At 41.5% G+C, this 20,238-nt stretch overlaps 1 protein-coding gene across 4 annotated transcripts in view; it reads right to left on the bottom strand.

Moving 5' to 3' along the window:
* Positions 1 to 1,180: 1,180 nt before the first annotated feature.
* The window catches only part of PCMTD2 (protein-L-isoaspartate (D-aspartate) O-methyltransferase domain containing 2), a 29,488-nt gene continuing 10,430 nt past the window's right edge, over positions 1,181 to 20,238 (bottom strand). For 2 of the 4 annotated variants that reach the window (XM_014849038.3, XM_014849037.3), the window contains exons 3-6: positions 14,949 to 15,051; positions 14,036 to 14,207; positions 6,812 to 6,935; positions 1,181 to 3,918 (exon numbers count right to left, since the gene is read on the bottom strand). In XM_014849038.3, coding sequence (XP_014704524.1) covers positions 3,539 to 3,918; positions 6,812 to 6,935; positions 14,036 to 14,207; positions 14,949 to 15,051 — 779 coding nt within the window. In that variant the 3' untranslated portion in view covers positions 1,181 to 3,538. The remainder of the gene's footprint in view (positions 3,919 to 6,811; positions 6,936 to 14,035; positions 14,208 to 14,948; positions 15,052 to 20,238) is intronic. The other 2 variants (XM_070486346.1, XM_070486347.1) reach the window with 1 other exon arrangement.

Here is a 20,238-nt window from a genome sequence, read left to right as displayed (position 1 = left end):
TCCTCGCCGCCTCGCGTCCCGAAGCGGCGGGACGCATCCCTGGGCCCGGCGCGTCCTCCCCGGAACGGGACACGCAGGCGCTCCCCGCGGGCCCGTGCGGCCAGATCCGGGACGGGACGCGCAAGCGCTCTCCGCAGGACGCGCGGCCGGCACGGGAGGCGCATGCGCTCCTGCGGGTCCGGCGGGCGGGTCCGGCGCCCCCTGCTGTGCGCCGGGGCGCGGCGCAGGGCGCCAGTTCGTCCCCAGGAGCAGGTCCGGTGACTGTCATCCAGTTTTAGGATTATTCAGTGTGGGAATTTGAAATTCCAAATGAAATGGAGCCCACCACTCCTGTGCCTCGATCGTAAAATACAGAGATTACAACAAGCAAAGCAGGTCAACATACCAAAGTCAGTGGGTTTCCCGTATATCAGCGCTGTGATCTGAATGTTTGTTCCCCGAAATCCACATGTGGGAATCCTAACGCCCAACGGAACGGGGTTAGAAGGCGGAGCCTTTGGAGTGATTAGGTCGTGAGGGTGGGGTGCTCCAGAATGGGATCGATCCCCTGATAAGAGAGACCCCAGCCCATCCCTCCATGTGAGGAGGCGAGAAGCCCTAACCCTAACCCTAACCCTAAACCCTAACCCCTAACCCTAACCCTTAACCCTAACCCCTAACCCTAACCCTAACCCAACCCTAACCCTGACCCTGAACCTAAACCCTGATTCTGTCCCTGACTCCTGGGCCTTTCCCTCTGACCTTGACCCCTGAGTCTGACCCTGACCCTAAACCTCAATCTTAAACCCTGGCCATGGCTCCTGACCCTAACCGCGACTCCAAACCCTAAACCTAAACTCTCACCCTCACTGCCCCATAACACACGTTACCATAACCCAGTTACCTTTTATTTAACATTTCAAATTACGGGAAAATTGTGCCAAAATGTAACCACAGACACACTTCAGACACCTATTCTCACGTAGTCAAAGGAAGCCACTCTTCTATTTGGCTATTCTAAATTCAAGTGCCTTCCATAACTGTGCAAGGATGGTACAGAAACAAGCAATAATACAAATAGAGAAAAAACGTGATTCTAAAAAAAAAGAAGAAAAGTTTATTTTTAAAGGTTTTCATGAAGACAGGTAGTTAAGAATTTCAATCCCACACAGGAAACAGAAGCAATGCCAAGAAAGCTAAAGTGTCTTAACTACCTTTATTGATAAATTTTATATTTATCCATGTACATCAGCTCATTAAAATCTTTGTTTCAAATTTCTTGCATTAATCCCCTAAAAGTTCCAGATGGGCAAAACTATTTTTACATACATAGTTGATTTTTACATTACATACTTAACATTCATAAATTTGATATTTGTTTTGCACATGTCTATGGCTTTACTACTTTCAAGACAAAAGTCACATATAAAAATACAGACTACTCCACACGTGAGTCAACAGCTGTCTCGAAGGTGGTTCACCATAGAGAGCGTGCAGACAACACAGACTATACGTAACTCATCTGTGAAAACAGACAGCAGTGTACCATACCGAACTCCGGGGTAAGGTGCTTAAGCACAGCAAAACTCATTTACAATTCTCCTTTAGTTTTAATAAACACCACACTATTTCACATATATTATCTATATATATATATAAGCAGATTCTGGTTTAAAAATCACAAACTGACAACAGGTAAATATAAAATGTTAGGAAATGTTTAACATACATAGGGAACAACATGTCCTATGCATTGTAAAGAGTTTTTACAATGTAGCATAAAGGCAAATGTGGTTTTAAAAAATGTGAAATCCATATAGAATTATAGGGAAAAAAATTTGGTCAAGCCACCTAATGTAACAGATTTCACAGATATCATTTATTTAATATTATGTCCAAAAATGTCCATGTATTGCACAGGTCTCTACATATCAATGAGAATAAGGTCAACAAGGATCTGCAAACTATGAAATGTTAGCAAGTAAACATAAATCATGCATTTCTCTCTGAAAGAATGATGCTTAACTTGGAGTTAAAAGGCAGGTAAACACAACTATGAAGTACCTTTCTTTACAATATCTTAAATTCAAAAACCTAGGGGAATATAAATGCTCCCAGCTATGCAAGCACACAGTATCCTGTGATGAAAATGATTCATTACTAAAAAAAGCAGAAAAGCAAAAAAATAGGAACTCAGTTAAGCTGGTGAAACCACAGGACAAAGAACCCAGCAACTCCCAAGAGGCTAAACATAAAGCCTGGAGGCTTAATCTACACCAGCACTCTGAGTTTGGGTTTACTGTTTACATTTTATACTGTTCTTTTCTTTGGGTAAGAAAAAAAGTTTAAAGAAACAACGTTTTGGAATAAGAAATGTAACTTCAAAACATTCTGCCATCTGACTGCCAGGATTGCCTTTTCGTCTAGACTCGTAACTAGATGAGGACAGAAAGCTCAACACACCAGGCCTGGGGAAGATCACAGGTTCCTGTGAGTTACACTGTTTTAATGCAATGAAGCTACTAAAATACATGTATTTGTTAAGAAAATTACAAAACTAACAAATCTTTTTTTCCAGAATTATAAAAGATAAAATCTGTGAATCAGTACTCTAATGTGATTACGGGAAAATAGCCAACTGAAGTAAACAAAGCACAAGCTGTGCACAACACAGTCCCAATCTACGTCAGGTCTTGACACTTTCCACCTGCTCTGAGCACCAGGCACGCCAACACCTTAGACGCCCACTATGCAGCGCACGCTGGGCCAACAAGCACCCCCACCGCTGCGGCAGAAGTCACGCAGCATCTTCACTTACACAAAGCCCGTTTCATTCTTCAGGATTTCTTTAAGGGATTACTTGACATTGATTGGTTCTTTTAAAGGTTGACAAAAGGTGTCAAGAAAAGATTTCTTGGAATTCTTTGGAAATTCCATAAAGACATCTTACTTTTATTCCTCTCCCCTCATCAAAAGTTTTCTTTTTTTAAATTATAATTGACAACTCACATAAGAGTTAATTAATTTACTTAAGAGAGGGCTTTTCAATAATGTTCTCCTCCTCCTAGAAAACTAAGCGGTTTAGTAAAACTCAGTGCCAGTAATTAAGAGGTTGATATGGTAAAATTCAAACTTGGATGTAAGTGTGTCACACTCAGAAAAGGTTTCAGACACTTACAAACTTGTGCTGTTTCACACTGTAGAAGCAACAGCACAGATTATTTCAACTCCGGCACTCACTTTAATGCAGATTGCACCTGCGGGAAGTGGTGATCAGCAGTCCCCGCCCACAGCCCTCGGTGCTTCCCCAGAGCTGAAGCCACTCCTCGAGGACAGTCTCCCTCTGAGAAAGCTTCTCCCATGCACTTCACGTTCGTCAGATTATGTTGAAGGAAATCATACCGTTGAATGGAATTTTAGTGGATGATCAAGAACAAACTAGAAAAAGAAACGCAGAGAGCAGAGCCCATCGCGTCTGCTCCAGGTGACCCCAGAGGCAGACGGGTGCATCGCATCGGGCTCGGCAGTCAGCTCTGCCGCCTGTCCCTGTTCCACAGACTTATTTTTCTCTGTAATAAAGTAGGTAGTATTTCAGGGGATCTGGCAGAGGGAGGCTCAAGACCTTCTCGCGCAGGAAGTTCACTGGGGGGTCTGGCTTCGTTTCAGGCGGGGCTTTCTCCTCTTCTTCCCGCCGTTCCTCTTCCAAGTCTTCAAAGCTGTTGTCATCGGAGGGGTTGGAAATCCGACTGGCAAAGACCTCTTTGTCCAAAAAGACAATCGTTTCCATCCGACGACGGCGAACTCTCCTCCGTTTAAACCTGGGAGTGTTCTTTAGTCCATTTCCGCTTTTGTTCACTGTTTCCTGATGAATGATCTTCTTAATGGTGCCCCGGATGGCGATGCGAGCCAGGTCCTGGAGGCTGCGAACGGCCAGTGGCGCTGTGGTGCAAATGACAAGACGTCAAACTTGTCCGTGACGACCACACAAAGCCCAGACAGCTAAATCCTAACATCCTAACATTTTCATTCACTGGCATATTTACAAATATATTACAAGAATATGAGAGTAGTCTCTTTGCAAATGTCAATCAGTGCTCTAATTTGCATTCATATACTACTTTTCAAAAGATAACACACTAATCCTTAACTCAGATAAGGAATGGAAGCAATGTTGCTTGGCTCATCAACCAGTGGCAGAATAAAAACGTGGGTTACTGTTTTTGCTTCTTTGACAGCCAGTTCCATGACTCCACTTACTGTATCCGTCCATGTATTCTATCTCATTCAGTAGTAATACGGTGAATATATGGCTCCAGCATTCTTTTATCCATTTTAATATTTTCATAGTACTTTACAAATTATCTGTTCCTTTTTTATATTAATGCAGAGAAAAGTAAATCAAAAACATTTTTAAGAAGAAAACTCCAAAAACTACCAAGGAAAAATAAAATCTGGCAATTAAATTAAAGCTCAATTTAATGCAAATAACACACACATGGCAGCATAAAGGCTTTTCTCAAAGGGAAAGGAAGTGGGGTTGTGTGTTTAAAACATTAAACTGACAATCAGCATCACTTTTTTCCCTCCACTACCTAACTTCAAAAAATAACCCACCACACTATAGGGAGGGCTCTCAAGCTGGCTGCGACATTCATCACACAAACCAGAGGCCTGCACAGAATCTCAGCCACATCCACAATCCACCACAGCACTGGAAAGCGCCGGTGCCCCAGACCCTCAGCACCTCCTCCGCTCTCTCAGCGCCAACCCTCCCCTCCTCCAGGATGGCTCCAGCACCTACCCTGCTACGGAACACCACAGTCATGGCTTTCTGTTGCCATCTTTCCTTCCCTCACCACCCCACTGGCTGTCGCCCCTAAGACTGCTGAGACGACTCTGTCACAGGTAATCAGGCGTCCCCACTGCCAGCTCTGGCCTCTCCGGCTCTCCCCGAGGTGCTACTTGGGGGAACTAACTCGGCTTACTGCCCCCCAGCCTGAGTCTCTCTTGCTGGCTCCTCCACTTCCACCCAGCCTAGTGGTGCTCCCCAAGGTTCTGATTTCTACCATTTCCCCCTCTCCATCTGCCTATTCATCCTTGGTCTGACATCCACTCCATGGCTTCAAATAACAGAGAGCCACCAACGGCTCCCAGCAACATAACCCAGGCCTGTCCCAGGCCCTGAGCCGTCCACATACCCACAGCTACAACCGATGACGGACGCCTCAGGCTCCACTTCCTTCCTCAGAAAGGCCCTGTGTGCCTGCCCCGAATCCTGTCCACTGTAGAGGCCAGTGTATCAATGTCAGTCTTTATCTCTCGCCTGGAAAATCCCAACAGCCTCCTCACTGGCTTCTGCCTGCAGCCTGTCTCCTGTCCTTCCACCCTGAGTCTCACCCTATCCACCCTACACAGCACATGTCTGCACCCACATAATCTCTGGCTCAGAAGGATAAAGTTACAAATAACTGACCTGTTCACTTCAGGAGCCCTAAACAGCATCACATGATTGTTTGTCATCCAACACCCGCCTCTAAGGGGGCTCCGTGCTGTCACGATTCTCATTCAGGCCTCATCAAGCCTCCACACCAAGAGTCTTGTCTTCCCCTAGACCACTGGACAGCCCCACAGAGGCCCTGGCTGCATCCTCACCTGCCAATACTCTGCTCCGTCCCTAGAAGGCGGTGCCCGACCAACGCGGGCAGCACCTCTTTCCTATTCTGGCGGGACTGTAAGAGAGCGCGCATTTGATAAACTCACCTCCACCACCAGGTGGTCCAGGACACGGAGGCGCCGCGTCCGTGATGCAAAGCATGTGACGGCCCCCACAGCCCACGTGAGAAACTCAAGTCTCCCCTACGCACCCTAGTCTCTGCCGTACCCCAACTCGGAACACACCGGGAACATGCATGTGGAAACTCCCTGCCTCTGCTGATAGTTTTCCTCCCTGTCCTCTCTCCTGGGGGAAGTCCCTCTCACCCTTGAAGACCAAGCACAGGCGTCACGTCCTCTGTCAGACCCTCCCTGACCCCTCTCAGCCCCTCCGTGATCACCTTTCAAGGACCACGTGTATTTCACATAACTTGCGCTTCAGAGAGAACAAGGCAGACCAACACTGTTCAAGTAACGATTCCTCACAAACTAAGAAACAATTCTGGAAGGAATTCATCAACATGTATTATCTTTGGGTGGTGGGATTACGGTTAGTTTTTTTCCTTCCTATTTTTTTTTTTTTTTTGCATTTGCCAAATTTTCTAAATAATTTACTTCTTCAATAATAGAGTAGAGTTTATTTTAAATAAAATTATTTGCAGTTCTCACTGCTGAATTTTTGCTTAAATTATAAAACAACATCTACATGAAGACTGGCCTGATGTTAGCTGTTTGCTCGATCTACATCCTGAAGGAGTGAAAGACACAGGCTGAGCAGAACAAGGTCCACAGTAAGCCTCCCGCCCACACACCAGCAGACTGGCTGGAATGTGCACCCACAAGGCAGCCACAGGGAGCAGAGGGTTAGCCCTGAGCTAGCTCTCTCCGTTAAGATCTCTCCACACAAGAGAATTAACCCCCTTTTATGTGGACCTCTGTTTTCAGTGGTATAACCAGCAACAGCTGTCTGTAGATTTAAAAGAAGGCTAAAATAACCTAAAATAGGCTAAAAATAGATTACAATATTGTAAATACCTAAAAATCACTTGTAGGATTTTAAAGTTTCAGTGGAGGGGAAAATGCTCTTTAGTATTAAATTTTTCCTTATAGATTTAGTTTTCCTTCACATTCTAATGAGACTAAAAAGATCTAAAAGATAAGTAAGGATCTTTGTACTCACGTAACTGGACAAATCTTGATTTTCCTGACTCTGAGTGGCAGGGCTGAATCAGAGGAGCAAAAGAAACAGCCAGAATCTTCTTGGTTTCCCAAGCAGAAGGACCAGTACGTGTTATCTTAGTCAACTATCCCAAAGACAAAAAGAGAATATTCAAAAGATTCAGCTACTGGTAGCTTATATTTAAATATAATCATTCCTATATATAATCTAAAAAAACACAGATATACTAACAATGAAATAACATGACAACATGGGCCCCTAAGGTGATGTGACATGAAGTACACAGAATGCATTAATAATCTTGCAAATATGTTTAGCTTGAATATATTCAAGCCTCTAGAACTAACTGCTATTCACAGGAAAGATGTATGAAAGAAGTTAAAGAATGACAAGAGGAGACAGTCAGACAAGGAGCGTGGGGCTCTGACGAGACAACTTTCTCGGATTCCAAAACGGTCAACGTTGGGGGAGAAGCAAGGAGAGGGATCTGTTCTAAAGTAAAATTTATCAAGACGTACACAACCACCCTCAGTGCTTCAACCCAGACTGAATCCTGGGTGTTGCAGTTGGAGGATGGGAACCACAAAAAAGACCTTCCTGCAACAACTCACAACCACGCCTGGAACAGCTACCACTACAGCACCGCTGTGCCCTCCTCAAAGACGACCACGCACGGGGCGCAGGCGCTCACCCGCATGCTGGGGAGACGCACACTGAAACGACATGAGCTTCCCAGGGACGCCAGCCCACCACACACGGAGTCACATGACCAGCACACTGCAGCATGGTCATCCAAACATTTCTCATGAATCATAGTATAAGGAGTACCAGAAGGACCCAGTTAGACAACACGGCCCTCCCGGGTGTTCTGTGCCAGTCTCCGAACAGCCTAAACAGGTCACAGGACTATTTAAATATTTTGAATATTTAAAACAATATTCCGAGTGAGAAAGAAGAGCACAGATGGAGACGTCTAGCCCTCTCATACACTGTGACCTACCAAAAACTGCAGAAATAAAACAGGTGGGACCATCAGGATTGTCGTGATCAGGAGTATGCACAGCCTGTCCTGCCCTGGCTCGTCTCTCCTTCAATCCAGTTTGGCTCCGTGTTCCTCTTACTGCTTTCCTCTGTCTTGGACAGTTTGCTGTAATAAACAGCATCCTGAGCTCAGGAAATCTCATACTAGCCACCTGACCTCGTGCACAACAAGGAAATAGTGGAGCTGAATGAAAAACTAAAACAATTGGACTTAATAGACACATATAGATCACTTCATCCTAAAACAGCTGAATACACATTCTCCTCAAGTGCACATGGAACATTCTCAAGGATAGACCATATTTTGGGAAACAAGGCAAGCCTCTACAAATTTAAAAAAATTGAAATAATAACAAGCATCTTCTCCAATCATAATGCTATAGGGCTAGAAATTAATTACAAGAAAAAAGCTGAGAAAGGCACAAGGTTGTGGAGACTAAACAATACACTACTGAAGCAGCAATGGATCATTGAAGAAATTAAAGAAGAAATCAAAAAATACCTGGAAACAAATGAAAATGACAACATGCCATACCAACTCATATGGGATACAGCAAAAGCTGTATTAAGAGGAAAATTCATCACAATACAGGCACATCTTAACAAACAAGAAAAATCCCAAATAAGCAATCTTAAACTACATCTAACTGAACTAGAGAAAGAAGAACAAATAAAAGCCCAAAGTCAGCAGAAGGAGAGAAATAATAAAAATCAGAGCAGAAATAAATGCTATTGAAACAAAAAAGGCAGTAGAAAGGATCAATGAAACAAAGAGCTGGTTCTTTGAGAAGATAAATAAAATTGACAAAACCCTAGCCAGACATACAAAGAAAAAAACGGAGAAAGCTCAAATAAACAAAATCAGAAATGAAAGAGGAGAAATAACAACAGACTCTCCAGAAATACAACGGATTATAAGAGAATAATATGAAAAACTATATGCCAACAAAATGGATAACCCAGAGGAAATGGATAAATTCTTGCACTCCTACAATCTCCCAAAGCTCACTCAAGAAGAAGCAGACAATTTGAACAGACGAATCACAAGGAAAGAGATTGAAACAGGAATCAAAAACATCCCAAAGAATAAAACCCCAGGACCAGATGGCTTTCCTGCGGAATTCTACCAAACTTTCAAGGAGGATTTAATACCTATCCTTTTCAAGCTATTCCAAAAAATTAGGGAGGATGGAACACTTCCTAACACATTCTAGGAGGCCAACATCACGCTGATACCAAAGCCTGACAAGGACACCACCAAAAAAGAGAACTATAGGCCAATATCACTGATGAACATAGATGCAAAAATTCTCAACAAAATTTTGGCAATCAGAATTCAGCAATTCATCAAAAGGATCATACATCATGATCAGGTGGGATTCATACCAGGGACACAGGGATGGTTCAACATCCGCAAATCAATCAATGTGATACACCACATCAACAAACTGAGGAATAAAAACCACATGATCATCTCAATAGATGCAAAGAAAGCATTTGACAAGACCCAATAGGCATTTATGATAAAAACTCTGAACAAAATGGGCATAGAAGGGAACTTCATCAACATAATAAAGGCCATATATGACAAACCCACAGCCAACACCATACTCAATGGGCAAAAACTGAGTGCCATCCCCCTGAAAACAGGAACAAGACAAGGATGCCTCTATCACCACTCTTATTTAACATAGTACTGGAGGTCCTGGCCAGAGCAATCAGGCAAGAAAAAGGAATAAAAGGAATCCAAATAGCAAGGGAAGAAGTGAAACTCTCACTGTTTGCAGACGACATGATCTTATATATAGAAAACCCCAAAGAATCCATTGGAAAACTCTTAGAAGTACTCAACAACTACAGCAAATTTGCAGGGTATAAAATCAATTTGCATAAATCAGTAGCATTTCTATATGCTAATAATGAGTTAACAGAAAAAGAACTCAGGAACACAATACCATTCACAATCACAACAAAAAGAATAAAATACCTCGGGGTAAATTTAACTAAGGAAGTGAAGGACCTATATAATGAAAATTACAAGGCCTTTCTGAGAGAACTGGATGACGACATAAGGAGATGGGAAGACATTCCATGTACATGGAATGGAAGAATAAACATAGTTAAAATGTCCGTTCTACCTAAAGCAATCTACAGATTCAACGCTATCCCAATCAGAATCCCAATGACATTCTTTACAGAATTAGAACAAAGAATCCTAAAATTCATATGGGGCAACCAAAGACCCCAAATTGCTAAAGCAATCCTGAGAAAAAAGAACAAAACGGGAGGCATCGCAATCCCTGACTTTGAAACATACTACAAAGCTACAGTAATCAAAACAGCATGCTAGTGGTACAAAAACAGGTGCACAGATCAATGTAAGAGAATTGAAAGCCCAGAAATAAAACCACACATCTATGGACAGCTTATCTTCGACAAAGGAGCTGAGGGCATACAATGGACAAAAGAAAGTCTTTTCAACAAATGGTGCTGGGAAAACTGGAAAGCCATATGTAAAAGAATGAAAATTGACCATTCTTTTTCACCATTCACCAAAACAAACTCAAAATGGATCCAAGACCTAAAGGTGAGACCTGAAACCATAAGGCTTCTAGAAGAAAACGTAGGCAGTACACTCTTTGACATCAGTATTAAAAGGATCTTTTCGGACACCATGTCTTCTCAGAAAAGGGAAACAATAGAAAGAATAAACAAATGGGACTTCATCAGACTAAAGAGCTTCTTCAAGGCAAATGAAAACAGGATTGAAACAAAAAAACAACCCACTAACTGGGAAAAAATATTTGCAAGTCATATATCTGACAAAGGCTTAATATCCTTAATATATAAAGAACTCTCACAACTCTACAACAAAAAATCAAACAACCCGATCAAAAAATGGGCTGGAGACATGAACAGACATTTCTCCAAAGAAGATATACACATGGCCAATAGGCACATGAAAAGATGCTCATCATCGCTGATCATCAGGGAAAGGCAAATCAAAACTACACTAAGATATCACCTTACACCCATTAGAATGACAAAAATATCTAAAACTAATAGTAACAAATGTTGGAGAGGGTATGGAGAAAAAGGAACCCTCATACACTGCTGGTGGGAATGCAAACTGGTGCAGCCACTATGGAAAACAGTATGGAGATTCCTCAAAAAATTAAAAATAGAACTACCATATGACCCAGCTATCCCACTACTGGGTATCTATCCAAAGAGCTTGAAGTCAGCAATTCCAAAAGTCCTATGCACCCCAATGTTTACTGCAGCATTGTTTACAATAGCCAAGAGTGGAAGCAACCTAAGTGCCCATCAACAGATGAATGGATAAAGAAGATGTGGTACATATATACAATGGAATACTACTCAGCTGTAAAACAGAACAAAATCATTCCATTTGCAATAACATGGATGGACCTTGAGAGAATTATGTTAAGTGAAATAAGCCAGTTAGAGAAGGATAACCTCTGTATGACTCCACTCATATGAGGAATTTAAAAATGTGGACAAAGAGAACAGATTAGTGGCTACCAGGGGAAAGGTGGGGTGGGGGGTGGGCACAAAGGGTGAAGTGGTGCACCTACAACACGACTGACAAACGTTAATGTACAACTGAAATTTCACAAGATTGTAACCTATCATTAACTCAATAAAAAAATTTTTTTTAAAAAACCAAGTAAAAAAAATAAAAACAGGTGGGACCGTCAGCAAGGGCTCCTCATCTGCACTGCTGAGAGCACTGCCTGTGAAAGGGCAGCTGCCAAAGTGAAAACGGAGTCTTTGATCAAGACTCCTGCTTCTGAGACTGCACCTGGAGATGATGGACACAGGTAAAGGTTAAGATTATCCCAAAGGCCCCAACTGTGGTCTCTAAACACCCAATTCTCATTGAATTGAAAATGAACAGGGATCCTCAAAAATAGTTAATTCCAAGTTTGTGGTAAAAAAAAATATACGAAATGAGTCTAGAACATCTTTTCATACCAGAGAGAAACAAAGTTATTAGAGACTACTGAGGTTGTATCAGAGCCCAAGAGCCAAGCTGAAGAGGCACCCACAGGCCAAGATGGGACAATCTGAGCTTCAATAAGGATCATACGACCATTAAAATCCATGAATTCATATTGACACTAAAAATCAAATAAAACTCACTGGTCACCACCTTTGCCAGATGCTAGAGAATAAATTACTGAGAAAACTGATAAAGGTTAAGAATCAGAATCTACCCTGCCTCTCTCTATAAAGTATACCTCAGGGAAACCAAGTAATTACTGAGGGTGTTTCTCCTTTTCTAAGCACTCCAGCCACCACAGGAAGAGAAACGATGGCATCAGAATGTATGATTCTGCAGCCCCCACGAAAGAATGGAGCAGGACTACCATCACACTGCGGGCGTCAGAAGAACAGACAACCAGAGCGACGTGCTGCACGGGGGAAGCACACTAGAGCCCCGGAGGCACGCCCCTCACGCTCACACCCTCTCTCCACCACCAATGTGATTAAACCCAAACCCAGTCAAGTCTTTGGGTCCAACTACCAATTTATAGGGAATCCAGAGCCCGGGAAGAAGAGTGTGTAAAGCATTACCAAAGAGACACGTAACCTCCAAATCCAGGCTCTAAGAAACTCTCTAAGACAAATCACCTGATTTCTTCAACAAATTGCAAGGAAAAAGTAAAACAGAAAGAAGAATTGATAGATTAAAAAAGAAGAGATACATCAACCAAATGTAATACATAAACCTTAAATGGAGCCCCATCCAAACAAACTATTAAAACAAATTTTGAGACAATAAGGAAAATTTTAACACTAGTTGGACGTGTGAAGATATTAAGAAATCACTATTAATTTTTTAGGCTGATAATGATTTTGTAATGATGTTTTAAAAACCAGAGCCCTTATCTTTTCCAGATACATACTGGAACATTTATGGATAAAATTTTTTTTAATTAGAGATACTCGCTAAAGTCTTTATATAATAGCAAATAATAGTGGAAACTACACACAGCCTAACATCCAATTACAGGAGCAAGACAATACACTGCAGTCCACAGCTCGAGAGGCACTACAAACGCACCAAAACGACGATGTGGAACATTAAATGACTTAAAATTATATTCAGGAACTCTTTTAAGTAAAACATTGTAAGTTCTAAACCATCTGTACAATAAACCTTTTTGAAAAAGTAGTACGAACTAAGAGAAAGTACTACACAATCACACCCTAACAGTCACCAGAGTTTTTAATGTCCATATCCTCTGGATTTTTTAAAATAAATGATTACCTTTCGAACAAAATAAGTTAAATGCTAACATTTAAAAGCTGTAGAAAAGTGCACAAAAATGCACAATCTCCTAATTTTTATAATTTGTTTTCTTTTCTTTTTTTTTTTGAGGAAGACTAGCCCTGAGCTAACATCTGCCAATCCTCCTCTTTTTTGCTGAGGAAGACTGGCCCTGAGCTAACACCCGTGCCCATCTTCCTCTATTTTATAAGTGGGACACCTACCATAGCATGCCTTGCCAAGCGGTTCCATGTCCACACCTGGGATTCGAACCAGCAAACCCCGGGCCGCCAAAGCGAACGTGCTCACTTAACTGCTGAGCCACCAGGCCGGCCCCTATAATTTGTTTTCCTAGTTGTCGTGACTGAGGTGTTCTTCCTGATGACCAGTTCATGTCTGATTCTTCTGCTCATTTACCACAATTTGTTTTTCCCAGCGAAACACTATCTAAAACACACAGAGACACGCGTGGCCAAACAGCAGGCCCAGACAAGATTCCTACCATGCGAGGGATTCCTATACAACACTCAGCATCACAGAATTTCACAATTAGACTAACAATTAGAATGGAATTACTCTAATACTTTTCATATGTAATAATTCTAACAGCAGAACCAGCATCAGAGCACAGCTGTGGAGGAGGGAGGAGGAGGCGCGAGAAGGGAGGTGAGGAGGGGAAGTGCTTGCCGTGCTCACTCTGGGATGCCCACTGAGCCACTGTGGGCACCTAGGCTGTCTTTACGACCTGTTCCTGCTTGTTTCCTCATTTGTGAAATGGAAGGCATTGTTACAAGGGCTACAGGGAAGAGTACAGGTAGACTTCCTAGAACAGATCGTGGCAAACAGTTAAGTGTGCAAAAATGTCAGTTACAAAGGGATCTGACCTTCTCCTCCAGCGGCATGACAAGGATCCCCCCTACTTTGAGAAGGCTCTTCATGTACTCTTCATGCTCTTTCTGCACACCAGCCCCACAGTACACCCGATCATACTGAGAACAATCTGGAGAAATTTCCAGGCAATTGCCAGTAACAAAGGAAGGTTCACAGAAGTCAAACCTGGAAGTAACAAATGTTTTCCATAACTAAACATATCACATGTAATATGTCTACATAGTAAATCTATGTTAACCACAGGCTGTTTTCACTGTAAAATTCCATAGCAATGTAACACAATTTACAGCACCAGAAGCTGGACGCCAGAATTCCAAAAAGAATTATACTATGAATAAATCGAACCCTAGAAATTCCAAACAAAATATGATGAAAGTGAGCATCATAAGCACGGTCCAAGCTTAAATCATCCAGGCTCCAGCCATCACTGTCTTCGCTGTCTCTGTAACTCACTATCTTATTCAAGACCTGCAAACAATGAGGTTTTTCCTAGAAATCTCAATCCCTTAAATAGGAATAATGCCTTATTTTAAAATGGCAAGAGCTAGTTATATATACGTTTAAAGACAAATGCAACAATTCTCTTTTTAGAAACAATTAGGTGATAAAACGTTGTCTCTATTGGAAACATGAAATTTGAGCAAAATTAACAGTCTACTTCCTTCTCTTATTACACTGGTGAAAAATTACCTTTACTTAGGTATAACAGTTAAAAAACTTAAAGCCCTTAAAAACACAAGACATTTAAAACATAATCAGAACAGAAACATACACATCCCTGATTCTCCTGCCACAGTTTAACCGTGCTTGCTGGTACATGAACACTAATAAACTGATTTCTTTCCAGCTAATCAAAAGTCTAAGTTGTAATTCACACACTGACCAATGGATAGTATTTGATCTTACTTGTCAAAGCTCTCACTTGTCCTGATGAAGAAGTCTAGCTTCTGCTTTGCATACTCTATCACATCTGAATGAAGCTCCACTCCATGGTTTACACCAAAAGGACCTAAAAGGTTTCAAGAAAGAAAACTTTTAGAAGTAGGGCGAGAACTCTTACTCTTTATTTCTATTTTATCAATTGCAACGCATCTGATTTAGCACATATAATTACAAAATTCACAAGTTTTTGAAGTCTTAACACATTACTGGGCCTAAATCACCCAGCTAATCTTTACACACGCAGGGTACCCTCTACTAACCACGTCTTAAATACTCATTTCTACAACACTGCTGACTCCACAGCTTTCCAAAGCCTGTGTCTCCCTGCTCTCAGACTTTTAAAAGAATCATTTGAAAATGTAAAAAGTCAAGGTCTGAAGCCAAAGCCTTACAAATGAATGGAAGAAACATGTATTCGCAGGTGAAACTGGACACAGGCCTGTTTTCCATAAAAGATACCCCCAAACAGTCAGATATGGGCTTTTTTTTTTTTTTTTTTTTTTTTTTTTGCTGAGGAAGAGTCACCCTGAGCTAACATCTATTGCCAATCTTCCCCTTTTCTTTTTTTTTTTTTTGGCTTGAGGACGACCAGCCCTGAGCTAACATCTGTGTCAATCCTACTCTACTTTGTATGTGAGTTGCTGTCACAGCATGGCTTGATGAGTGGTGTAGGTCTACACCCAGGATCTGAACCCACAAACCCTGGCCACCAAAGTGGAACATGCTGAACTTAACCTCTATGCCACCTGGCCAGCCCCTAGATGTGAGCATTTTAATAATTTGGACAAAATAGGTTTTAATCAAGCATCACGGAGGAGTGAGCTTTCCTGGTAATCTCTCCCCTCCACCAAACAACGAAAAAGATATTCACACTCCAACAGAGGACATCCATACACAACACAAAAGACGTCAGAGAGACCCACGCAGCCATATGATGGAGGGCAGAGAGGCTGGAGCCCCCCTTGGGGCAGGTGGGACAGGGTAAGAGAAAACTTCGCTCCCTCCCCAAAAGACTGGGATCCGGCACCACATGCAGCCTCCGAGAGGGAAGGAACGGGGGAGGGGATACTCGTCCTCGGGAACATCAAAGATCCCTGAGATACCTCGCAGCCTAGGGGCAAGCCCCTACCAAGGTGAAAGCTAACGTGGGGGTGACCTCATCAAGCCAACAACCCCAGAAGAGCAGACAGCGAGGGCAGAGCAAGAAAACCCAGAGAGCACACAGGAGAAAGCGCCCCTCCCACAAACCGCCCAGTGCCAGCTCAGTGCCTGGGATCCTGGTGGAATGCAGAGAGCTCAGAATATGCAGTGCTTGACCCACACCCAGTGGCAATAGGTGGTTAACCGCGACCAAATAAAACCATGCACAAAAACAGGGCCATGCCCTCTAGCAGTATCAAACATCATATTAAATCTCCAGACCAGAGAGAAAATGACAAGTACCCAGAAATCAGTCCTGAAGACACAGAAATATGTAATCTGAATGACAAAGAATTCAAAATAGCTGTCATCAAAAAACTCAACGAGGTAAAAGAGAACGTAGAGAAACAATTCAACGAGTTCAGGAGCTACTTCACAAGAGAGATTGAAACTATAAAGAAGAATCAATCAGAAATATTGGGGATGAAAGACACAATGGAAGAGAGAAAACAAAACATGGATTCCCTGAATGCTCGAGTGGACATCACAGAGGAGCAAATCAGCATAATCAAGGATAGACATGTTGAAATGCTCCAGACAGAGGAGGAAAGAGAAATACTACTAAAAAGAAATGAAGAAAGTCTCCGAGAAATATCTGGCTCCATTAGGAAATGCAACATAAGAATTACAGGTATTGCAGAAGGAGAAGAGAAGGAGAATGGAGCAGAAAGCTTGTTCAAACAAATGATGGCAAAGAATGTCCCAAACCTAGAGAAGGAGATGGAAATCCATGTGGAAGAGGCTTCCACATCTCCTAGACTTGCCAATGTAAAAACACCTACTGCAAGGCATTTAGTAGTGAAACTGGCAAAAGTAAATGACAAAAAAAAATACTAAGGGCAGCAAGGCAGAAGAAAATAACCTACAAAGGAACCCCTATCAGGCTCTCAGCAGATTGCTCTGCAGAAACCGTACAGGCTAGGAGATAGGAGAGACTGGAACGACATATTCAAATCTTTGAAGGACAAAAACTTTCAGCCAAGAATACTCTATCCAATGAAAATATCCTTCAGATATGATGGAGAAATAAAAACTTTCCCAGAGAAACAAAAGCTAAGGGAATTTGTAGCCACGAGACCCCCCGCCACAAGAAATCCTCAAGAAGGCCCTCATACCTGAAAAACAAAGGGAGAAATGGGTTACAAAGCAGAGAGTAAGGAGATAAATAGGTAGACAGAATCAGAGCAAGATAGAAAATACTCAAGAATAGCATTAAAGAAAAAGGGAAGGAAAACACCAAAAACAAAGATAATCTTGTCATTTTAATCACAAACTCACAACACAAGATAGAATAAGATGAGAGAAAAAGAACTTAGGGGAGGAGGAAAGGGACAGAATCAGTTTAGTCTAAGAAAATAAGAGGCCATCAGAAAATGGACGATCTTATCTACGAGATTTGAATACAAACCTCATGGTAACACCAAACAAAAAAGCAGAACAGAGACACAAATAATAAATAAGGAGAAAACAAAGAAACACAACATTAAAAACTACATAATTCAATTGGTAGACCAAAATACACAGGACGAGAAACAAAGGAAATGCAGGAGAACTGGAAAACGAGTGATAAAATGGCAGCATTAAGCCCTCATATATCAACAGTCACCCTAAATGTAAATGGATTGAATTCTCCAATAAAAAACAGAGACCCAACAATATGCTGCCTCCAGGAAACACATCTCAGCTCCAACAACAAACACAGGCTCAGAGTGAAGGGATGGAAGATGATACTCCAAGCTAATGGCAAACAAAAGAAAGCAGGTGTCACAATACTTATATCAGACAAAGTAGACTTCAAAATAAGACAGGTAAAGAGAGACAAAGAGGGGGGCCGGCCCCGTGGCCGAGTGGTTAAGTTCGCGCACTCTGCTGCAGGCAGCCCAGTGTTTCGTCAGTTCGAATCCTGGGCGCGGACATGGTAACGCTCATCAAGCCACGCTGAGGCAGCATCCCACATGCCACAACTAGAAGGACCCACAACTAAAAATGTGCAACTATGTACCAGGGTGCTTTGGGGAGAAAAAGGAAAAAAATAAAATCTTTAGAAAAAAAAAAGAGAGAGAGAGACAAAGAGAGACAGTGTGTAATGATCAAAGGACACTCCATCAAGAAGAAATAACGCTTATAAATATCTATGCACCCAACACAGGAGCACCAAAGTACATAAAGCAACTATTAACAAACCCAAAAGAAGATATTAACAGTAACACAATAATAGAAGGGGACCTCAACACTCCACTCACATCAATGGAAAGATCATCCAGACAGAAAATCAACAAGGAAACAGTGGAATTAAATGAAAAGCTAGACCAGTTGGACTTAATAGACATATATAGAACACTCCATCCAAAAACAGCAGAATACACATTCTTCTCAAGTGCACATGGAACATTCTCAAGGATAGATCATATGTTGGAAAACAAGGCAAGCCTCAATAAATTTAAGAAGATTGAAATAATAACAAGCATGTTTTCCAGTCACAATGCTATGAAGCTAGAAATTAATTACAAGAAAAAAACTGAGAAAGGGACAAAGATGTGGAGACTAAACAACATGCTATTGAACAACCAATGGATCATTGAAGAAATTAAAGGAGGAATCAAAAAATATCTGCAGACAAATGAAAATGAAAACATACCATACCAACTCATATGAGAAACCGCAAAAGCCGTACTAAGAAGGAAATTCATTGTGATACAGGCTCACCTTAACAAGAAAACAAGAAAAATCCCAAATAAGCAATCTCAAACTACACCTAACTGAATTAGAAAAACAAGAACAAACAAAGCCCAAAGTTAGCAGAAGGAGAGAAATAATAAAAATCAGAGCAGAAATAAATGCCATTGAAACAAAAAAGGCAGTAGAAAGGATCAGTGAAACAAAGAGCTGGTTCTTTGAGAAGATGAACAAAATTGACAAACCCATAGCCAGACTTACAAGGAAAAAATAGAGAAAGCTCAGATAAATATAATTAGAAATGAAAGAGGAGAAATAGCAACAGATACCACAGCAATACAACGGATTCTAAGAGAATACTACAAAAAGCTATATGCCAACAAAATGGACAATCTAGAGGAAATGGATAAATTCTTAGACTCTTACAACCTCCCAAAGCTGAATCAAGAAGAAATAGATAACCTTAATAAATCAATCACAAGGAAAGAGATTGAAACCGTAACAAAAGTCTCCCAAAAAACAAAACCCCAGGACCGGATAGCTTCCTCGGAGAACTCTACCAAACTTTCAGAGAGGATTTAATACCTATCCTTCTCAAGCTATTCCAAAACATTAGGGAAGATGAACACTTCCTAACACATTCTATGAGGCCAACATCACTCTGATACCAAAGCCTGACAAGGACAACACAAAAAAGGAAAACTACAGGCCAATATTGCTGATGACCATAGACGCAAAAATCCTCAACAAAATTTTGGCAACCTGAATACAGCAATCTACATCATGATCAAGTGGGATTCATACCAGGGACACAGGGATGGTTCAACATCCACAAATCAATCAATGTGATACACTACATTAACAAAATGAGGAATAAAAACCACATGATCATCTCAATAGATGCAGACAAAACATCTGACAAGATCCAACAGCCATTTATGATACAAACTCTTAACAAAATGGGGACTGAAGGAAATTACCTCAACATAATAAAGGCCATATACGACAAACCTACAGCCAACATCACATTCAATGGGGGAAAACTAAATGTCATCCCTCTGAGAACAGGAACAAGACAAGGATGCCCACTATCACCACTCTTATTCAACACAGTACTGGAGGTTTTAGCCAGAGCAATCAGGCAAGAGAAAGGGATAAAAGGAATCCAAACAGGGAGTGAATAAGTGAAACTCTCGCTGTTTGCAGATGACACGATCTTATATATAGAAAACTCTAAAGAATCCATCGGAAAACTATTAGAAATAATTGACAACTACAGTAAAGTTGCAGGGTACAAAATCAACTTACAAAAATCACTTGCATTTTTATACTCTAATAATGAACTTACAGAAAGAGAACTCAAGAACACAACTGCATT

This window comes from Equus asinus, chromosome 15 (genome assembly GCF_041296235.1).
Source record: "Equus asinus isolate D_3611 breed Donkey chromosome 15, EquAss-T2T_v2, whole genome shotgun sequence".
Classification (NCBI taxonomy): Eukaryota; Metazoa; Chordata; class Mammalia; order Perissodactyla; family Equidae; genus Equus; species Equus asinus.
This window is presented reverse-complemented; position numbering and strand designations above follow the sequence as displayed.